Consider the following 8297-nt stretch of genomic DNA (forward strand, 5'->3'; position numbering starts at 1 on the left):
GTGGTGGGGACGTCCGTGTCCCTGGAAGCCAGGAAATGCTCGCCAGGATCAGGGCTGGTGTGTGTCCGAGGTTCGCTCAGTGGAATAAAGCAGGTGTTTCCCAGGGTCATCCCTGACAGAAATCTTAACGTCCGTACTTCACCGTGTAATCCCTGAAGGACGTTTTAACAGTGGCGTTCACAGTGTAATCCCGATGAAGAGCTTAAGTCGTGGTGCACGCCGCTCAGGATCCCCCATCAGCCGAGGCGGCTAAAACCTCTTTTCCTTTGCTGGCAACTCAAGAGAGGAGATTTATGGCTCGATATGAAAACATCAAGATTCATAGCTTGATAGAAAAGTAACCGAAATGCACCTGCTGGCTTTCTGAGCGTGTGACGGGGCCGTCACCAGAATGCGCCCAGTTCGTGGAAGGAATCTGTTCCTTTCCTCTAAGGACGTTTCACTCTGTCCTGACCCCAGACCTTCCCGCTCACCGCGATGGCCGTGCCTGTGCTTTCTGACGTCTGGGGGTCCCGGGCTCAGCGGCGGGGCCCCCGCCCTCTGCTTCCGTGACGTGTGGCAGTGCGTTGGCCTGGCGCCCGCTCCGCATCCTCTGCTTGTACTAACTTCTGTGCTCGCACGTTGGAGGAGGGGCTTCTGCAGTTTCGACGCCGTCGACATTGGAACGCCCAGAGCCGTGGGGCGTTTTTATGAGTTTGACGGAGCCGAGCCGGTGACTCTCCTGGGAGGTGGCACGAAGGCGGGGGACAGTCCCTGGGGATGAGACCGCAGGATGGTCGATGAGGTCGCACGCTCTCTGGACGCCGGCTCTGCTTCCGGGGGGCCTGGATGGAGGCATTGCACAGATGTGCTACCCCAGAGGCCGGGGACAGTGGGCAGGCTGGCTTACGGCAGTGACGAGCCTTTCCCTGGATGAGCCGTGGGCCTGGGGCTGACCGGCCACCGGGACCTGCCCGGGCTGGGCCGACGCTCGGGTCCCCTGTGAGGGCACTGTGTTTAGATGGACCACGGTCCCTTTTGCTCGTGGTGCCGTTTGGCACGCGGGTGCGAGTCGGTGGCGTGGGCTCTCCGGTGAGGGCGCGCGGTGCGCCTGGACCTGTGGTCCCCATGGTGCTGCTGGTAGCCGGCGTCGGGTCGAGTTACCGCCTTAACCGTCCAGTCGTGGGCGCCAGCCTTTCACGTTGGCCTTTGCGGTCTAGTCATCAAAGGTTGTGTGGGTTTTGTAGCCTCTTTGAAGAGAAGGTGGAAATTTGCATAGGAATAGGCTTAATGTACACAAGGTCATGATGTCGTAGGAGGTGTCTCATGGGACCTGTATGGTCGGTTCATTCACGCCTGAGCGTTTAGCTGTTTAATCAAAACACCCTCTGGAGTGTGTGCTTCACACAGAGGGGCCGAAGGCCTGTCCCCACCGGCCCTTGGCGGGCGATCTGTTCTCAGGCGGAGCCACCTGTGTGGGAGCCGCCTGTGCGGGAGCCGCCTGTGCGGGAGCCGCCTGTGCGGGAGCCGCCTGTGTGGGAGCACACGCCGAGCGATGTTTTCCTTACGGCTTCTTAGCTGCTCTCCTGAGACTCTGACTCACGTTTTCCTGCGTGAAGGGTCCGTTCTGAGGTGTCACCATGTGCTCCCAAAAAACTGCCTTCTTCAGTTACTGGGTTTTATCATATCCCGACTTACAGGCCAGCCAGGCAGGAAACCCCAGCGCGTATCCCCAGAGCACAGAGAGAGAGAGAGAGAGAGAGAGAGAGAGAGAGGGGGGTGGGGAGGGACGGAAGGGGGGAGGGAGGGAGTGCCCTCTTCCTTTGAACCCCGTTAAGTCCTTAATGTTAATTTTAAGATCACCCGAAATGATACATTGCTCACTTAAAGAATTGGTAAAATTTCTCCCATGTAAAGGCCAGTGCATAGAAAAACTGAACGTTTAAGAGCATCTCTAACTCGTTCCTTGAGACTCTGTCGGTCCTTTGCCAGGTGGACAGTAAGGAGCAGAGGGACACGTGAGTGGTCTGCAGGCCCCTGCGTGGTCACACTCGGGGGGGGGCGCCACACTCGGGGGGTGTCACATTCATCTGCGAACCTGAGTTCACACCTGTATCTCAGAGACTCACACTCACCCGCGGGTCTGAGCTCACGTCTGCATCTCAGAGACTCACACTCACCCGCGGGTCTGAGCTCACGTCTGCATCTCAGAGACTCACACTCACCCGCGGGTCTGAGCTCACGTCTGCATCTCAGAGGTCTTTGTCACACAATTGCACTCTCAGATCAACGCAGGCTCAGCCCCGGGCACCGGCTCCGCCCAGCCCTGGGGTCCGTGGACAGTGGGCCCCGGCAGGGCGGGGGGCACCTCCTGGGTGCACGCACGAAGACTTGGCGGGGACCCTCTGCGGACTTGGGGAGCGTTTGAAGGCGGGGTGATGCATGGGGGCTCCCACGGCCTCGGCTGGGCCTGTGCTGGGTCACTTAGTGGAGCGGGGGAGGGTGGGAAGGAACTGTGGGGCGCGTCCTGTGGGACACAGCGTGTTCTGTGGGTACAGGCGCTGGCGTGTTTCCCAGCGTTTCCCATGAGCACAGCATCGCCACACGGGGCCCCAGCCAGAGACCGAGCGGTCACCCTGTGGTGAGGCGGGCTTGCAGCAGAGGGCAGGGCACTGGTGACCTGGTCCGGCTTCGCGTGACTGTGACACGTCGAGCAGGCCCAGCCTTCCCTCTCTGGGCAGCGGCTCTGGCTGCAGAGGCTTCTGTGTCGCAGAAGGTGGCGTCGTCCGGAGAGATGAGCCACCGGTCAGTTACACGGAGACCGGAACCTGCAGTCAACTCACTGCACTTCCTGACGACACCCACCGGCCCTCCAAACCGACCGTCTAATGTTAAAAGTTTTCCTTCAAATAATGATATTTTGAAATACAGAGTCCGATGGTTCGATCAGCACTTTTTCTGCTGCTGTGGTCTTGCTGTGACCGCCGTCTGCCTGTCCCCCGTCCCCGTCCCCTCCCGGCGAGCACGCCTCTGTCCTCCGCGCTCGGCAAACGGTCCCTTCAACTTATTTTGAGAAATAATGTTCCATGCTCAGTTATTAATTTGAAAGTAATCTTTTTTTTTTCTTTTCTTTTTTCTTTTTTTAAAATCATTTTCTCCACTTTTCATTTGCAGGTCAAATTTCATTAGCTTCCCAACTGAGAAAGAAAGAAATGATGGGCTTAGGTTCTTTTTTCTCCGTGAGAACATAATTATAGAGCAACATTCACATTTGTTCTGGGGGAAATTAATCTATTTTTAGCTGTAAATTGCATGCTTGAGATATGACTAAAAGGAGCAGACTGGAATTTACCGCTCGCTGTCAGCCAGGCGGGGACGCGGGGACACGGCTGTGCCCAGGTGCCACTCAAGTCCATGGGCGGCGCGTCCCTCGTTTCTGGGAGCGGCGGACGGGCCGGCTTCGGCACGGACTCCGTGAGCGCCACTCACCTGTCTTTCTTTTTCAGGTGTGGTATAATCAGAAGGGCTTTCACTCCCTGCCGTCCTACTTAAATCACCTGAACAACCTGATTTTGTGGAGGCTCTTGCCCCCCGCCGTGGACTGGAGACAATACGGTAATGGCGTTTCTCACGCGCTGTAACTCACGACTTTCAAAACGCAGCGTCCTTAATAGTGAAAGAAGCAGAAGGAATTCCGAGTAGGAAGGTCGCCAGCGGCGAGACGGTTTCTCCCGGGCGGCCGGCCCGTGTCCCATGCGGACAAAATCGTGGGCCCTGTTTGTCCTCGTTTGTGTCACGAGATGTTTTTACCGTCTGGACATCGTGACCTGATCTGTCTGAGGGAGGGAACGAGGTGACTCGAGAGTCCTCTGCTGGTGATGTCCACGCAGAAGCGAGAACGGCTCTCTCCTTCAGGGCTCGGCCCTGCGCGGCAGTGCGGGGGACACCGTGGACCCGCGGTTCTGGGGACGCACCCGGGATTTGTTTCCTGCCGGGCGCTCAGCCCGTCAGTTACCTGTGTCGATCGCGAGGTCTCTACCTGTGCTTTTTCCTTTGGTAAATGACACAGGCTCGTTTCTGGAATGCGAGGTGCATTGATTCGCTTGAGGAGATGGTCTGTGATTCACTTAGGTGGGATAAGTCGTAACTTTTCAAGTCCATTGTTTCTAAAACAAAAAAAAAGGAAAGAAAGAAAACAGAGGTGCACGTGCCAACAGGGCTCGTCCGTTTATGCACAAAACGTCTTTGTCGCGGCATCGGTTCACGCGGAAACAGATGGTACACGGTGACCGCGACGTGCTCCAGCCTTATCTCATTCTTCCATATGTGTTTTCCCTTCGCCACCGTTTTAAAAATAAGACAGATTCAAGTATTTGTGCTAGTGTAATTATTTCGGAATAATAGATACAACTGAAAAACATTAAAAACGCGCACACCCAAGGAAAGCTCAGAGCTCGAAGTCCTGCAGGCGGGGCCGGCAGAGCGACACTTCCAGCATCTGAAATGCACGGGGCCACGTGCGCGGCGACACCCACGGTCTTGTTCAGTGTTCCCGCCAGCATCGTGAGGCGGGCCGCGCTGGCCCACTTTGCTGAGCAGAAGACTGAGGTTCAGAGACGTCGCCCACCGGCCGTGGCTCTGAGCAAACTGGGTGGCGGGCCGTGACCTGACCCTGGGTCTAGCTGACGACGAAGCCTCTCTTTCCTGCTCCACCTGGGCGGTCACTTGTGGCGAGCACGCTCCGCGGCGCGGTCGCTAACTCTGGGCCTGGGGCAGTTCGACCGGTGTTGGGGGCGGTGGCAGGAGGGACCCCAGGACCTCGCCGTGAAGGAGAGCGTGAGGCTCGGGCTTCGGCGTCTCGTCTGAGGCTGGACTCTGCCCGAGCTGAGGACAGAGCGAGGACGGCGTTCGCTTGATGGGCAGTAGGCGGCCTTATAATGTTTGAGGGTGGGGACGACACGATCTGGGCTGTAGAGAAAGAATCGTCTGGAGCCACGTGGTAAGGGGAGGGGCCCGATCGCACTCCAGTGACCCAGTGGCGCTCACGGCTTGGCGGCGGCCCAGGTGCGGCTGGGCGGATCGGGAGAGAAATACCGCCGAGCATGGCTGGTGGGAGAGGCGGCGATGCCGGGGGCGGGGAAGAGTGACCTCGAAACCTGAGAGTTTCAGAGTGAACGACGCATTGGTCAGTACTGATGACGTAAGAAATAAGTCAAGAGAAAGAGGCCTTTTCAAGGAAGGGGACAGTGGTCGGCGCACTCACGGAGACGAAAATGTGCCGCAGATTCGGAAAACCGGACAGACGAGTCAGCGGCGCGGTCGCCACGGGAACCGGAGGTCGCTCTGCTCCCCCGTCTCCTGGGGTCCGGGTTCCTCCCGCCGGTCCTCGGCAGCTTCCCACTGCGGCTTTCAGAGACCGTTTCTGCGGGTTTTACTTACCCCGCACTGGAGACACCGACAAGTCCCTCCCCTTTCCCCGCCCATCACGACGGTGGCGGAGGGAGCAGAGTAGCTGCAATTAAGTTAAAGTACATTAAACCTGGAAGCAGAAAGAGAAGTGGCTCGTCACCCCCAAGGGACCCGCAGCGAGATACTAGCAGAGGTCTGAGGGCCAGGAGGCAGCGGAGGGCGCCCGCCAAGTGCGAAAGAAAAACAGTGCCAGCCGAGAATTTCGTATTTGCCAAAACTGACCTTTGAAAATGAGGAAGAAGCTAAGACATTTCCAGGCAAACAAAAGCAGGGATTGTGCGGGCAGCGACCTGCCCTGTAGGACATGCTGAGGGAGTCCTTCGGGCTGAAATTCAAGGACGCCCCACGGCAGCTTGCCCCGCGCGGGAGCGTAAGGTTCGCTGGCTAAGGGGAAGCGCGCGGGCTGTGCGGATACAAAGACGATGTCATCGCAGGGCGACTCTGCTTCTCATTCCTCTGCCGGGTTTGCAGGCAGAAGCGTGAGACGTAATTATAAATCTGTGTTAGCGGATGTGATAGATGAGGACGTAATTTGTGATGTCGGCCACACGTAGTGGAGCCGAGGAGCAGAGGTCCGCGTGTGGCCGTGACACATCCTGCAGAGGCCGCCGGCAGGGCCGGGTACCCTCGCTCCACGGCTCCGGGCGAGCGGGAGTCAGGTCAGGGAGACAGGCGGGTCTCTGGGTCCACGCAGGCGAGGGCTCGAGGCCACACCACTCAGGGTATGACGAATGTGCAAGTCAAGCCGGGGGCCCGGACACCGCCCAGTGGGCCTTCGGCACACGTGCGAGAGCCTGGGCGTGAACGTCTGGACAGCGCCAATTCACAATCGAAGGACAGTTCTGGAGAACGGTGTGGGGACCTGGGGGACAGCAGCTCCCAGCACTGCTTCCGCGGTGGGAGAGCTCGCCTCGGCCCGGGGCTGGGCCCACGAGGGAGGAGGTGGCGGCCCGTCTCCACGCACAGGCCGCGCACTCAGCGCCCAACGTTTGCAGCAGCCAACAGGAAAGGGAGGGGTGGTCAGTCTCAAGTTGACAGTGAGATGCCACAGAGGTGGCCGCCGGAAGCTACGGCGTTCCGGATGCCGTACTGGCTGGAGTTTGCTGGGAGCGGGCACAGCCCCCGTGATGTCACGCGCAGCCTTCAGGATGAAATCCTTTGAATGAGAAGTTGATGACGGTTTCTCCATACTGGCTGCCGGTGTCACACTGATGCGCAGGCTCCAAGAAGAGGAGGAAAGAAAACAAATCACAAAACACAACGGGGCCCGCGGGACGGCTCCGTTTCCGCCTGGACCACGCGGCCGGGAGGCGGCTTCTGAGTGTCGGCCTGGTCCCCGTCCAATTATCCCCTTTGCATTTTGTTATTCAGCCTTTCTGGGCCCGTTTTCCTCCCGTGAAGTACGGGTAGCATGTTACTTAGGCCACGGGGAAGCTCGAAGGATGGGACGATCGAATGCGCTCAGGCGTCAGCACAGGGCCTGTCGCAGGATACGCATCCGGTGGCTGCCGGGTCCGTGTGGCGGTGGCGACGGCAGAGGCCCAGCACGAGCGGCGTGTGTGTCTGTGTGTGTGTGTCTGTGTGTGTGTGTCTGTGTGTGTGTGTCTGTGTGTGCGTGTCTGTGTGTACGTGTGCGTGCATGTGTGTGCTGGGTGGGCCGCTGGGGTCGCCACTCCTGGGCGCCGGTGGGAGGCACGGCGTGGGCACAGAAGCCTGAACCGCGGGCCGTCCGTGCCCGCAGAGGGGGCTCGCGGGCTCACTTCCCGATTTGTCTGTCACAGGAATCACGCTCTACAGCCACCCGTACGGAGGGGCCTTCCTGGACGAGGACAAGATGTGAGTTGCGGGGGTGGGCGGGCAGGCTGGAGGGCGGCCCTGAGCCCCTTGGGGGCGTCCGCTCCTGCACGTGCCCCGAGCAGGGACGGCGCGTGCGGAGCGTGAGGACGAGCATCGTAGAGGCAGGAAGCGCCCGGCCTCGGCCTCGGCCTCGGCCTCAGCCGGGGTTTCGCTGCCGCCGGGCCCATCGCCGCTTCTCGCTGCCGGGAGGGGGCTCACGTCCTTCGGCACCACCTGACGGCCGTCCCCCTTGCCTGCAGCCTGGAGAGCATCCGTCAGTGCGGAGTGGCCCTCTGCATCGTGCTGGGGTTCTCCATCCTGTCCGCGTCCATTGGCAGCTCTGCCGTGAGGGACAGGGTGACCGGGGCCAAGCGGCTGCAGCACATAAGTGGCCTTGGCTACGGAACGTACTGGTTCACTAACTTCCTGTATGACATGGTAGGTTTTGGGAGGGACGTCCCGCGCGCCTGCACGCTGGGGATCTGCGTGTGTGTGTGTGTAGGTGTGTGCGCATGTGTGTGTGTGTATGTCTGTGTAAGCGTGTGTATCTGTATGTGCGTGTCTGTGTGTAAGTGTGCGTGCGTGTGTGCGCGTGCATGTGCCTGCATGTGTAAGTGCGTGAGTGCATGTGTGCACGTGCGTGTGTGCACACGTGTGTGTCTTGGGGTCGTTGGATGCGTCAGAACACAGAAGAAGGGATCATTTTATTGGCGAACGTGTTTCAGAGAAAGGCACCTCTCTGTATCACTGTCGGTCGCTGACGATGGCTTCCTGCCGTGGAAGATGGACAGGCCACAGGCCAGAGGCACACAGAGGGGCAGCTGCTCCCCGCGGCCGGCGGCGTGACTGACAGCCCCTCCCTGTCGCCCCCCAGCTCCTGCACTGCGTGTCCGTCTGCCTGAGCATCGCGGTCATCGCCGCCTTCCAGCTGCCGGCCTTCACCTTCCGGGCGAACCTGGCGGCCACGGCCCTCCTGCTGCTGCTCTTCGGGTGCGTGTGGGGAGCAGAAGCCC

The 8297-nt window shown here is 59.6% G+C and overlaps 1 protein-coding gene across 1 annotated transcript in view; it reads left to right on the forward strand.

The window, feature by feature from the left end:
- The window catches only part of LOC105308588 (ATP-binding cassette sub-family A member 13-like), a gene marked incomplete at its 5' end in the record, with an annotated part of 87537 nt that overhangs the window by 50088 nt on the left and 29152 nt on the right, over positions 1–8297 (forward strand). Inside the window, 4 exons of the mRNA XM_023525674.1 lie at positions 3486–3594; positions 7230–7284; positions 7545–7722; positions 8159–8274. Coding sequence (XP_023381442.1) covers positions 3486–3594; positions 7230–7284; positions 7545–7722; positions 8159–8274 — 458 coding nt within the window. The remainder of the gene's footprint in view (positions 1–3485; positions 3595–7229; positions 7285–7544; positions 7723–8158; positions 8275–8297) is intronic.

This window comes from Pteropus vampyrus, unplaced genomic scaffold, assembly GCF_000151845.1.
Source record: "Pteropus vampyrus isolate Shadow unplaced genomic scaffold, Pvam_2.0 Scaffold594, whole genome shotgun sequence".
NCBI classification, from domain to species: domain Eukaryota; kingdom Metazoa; phylum Chordata; class Mammalia; order Chiroptera; family Pteropodidae; genus Pteropus; species Pteropus vampyrus.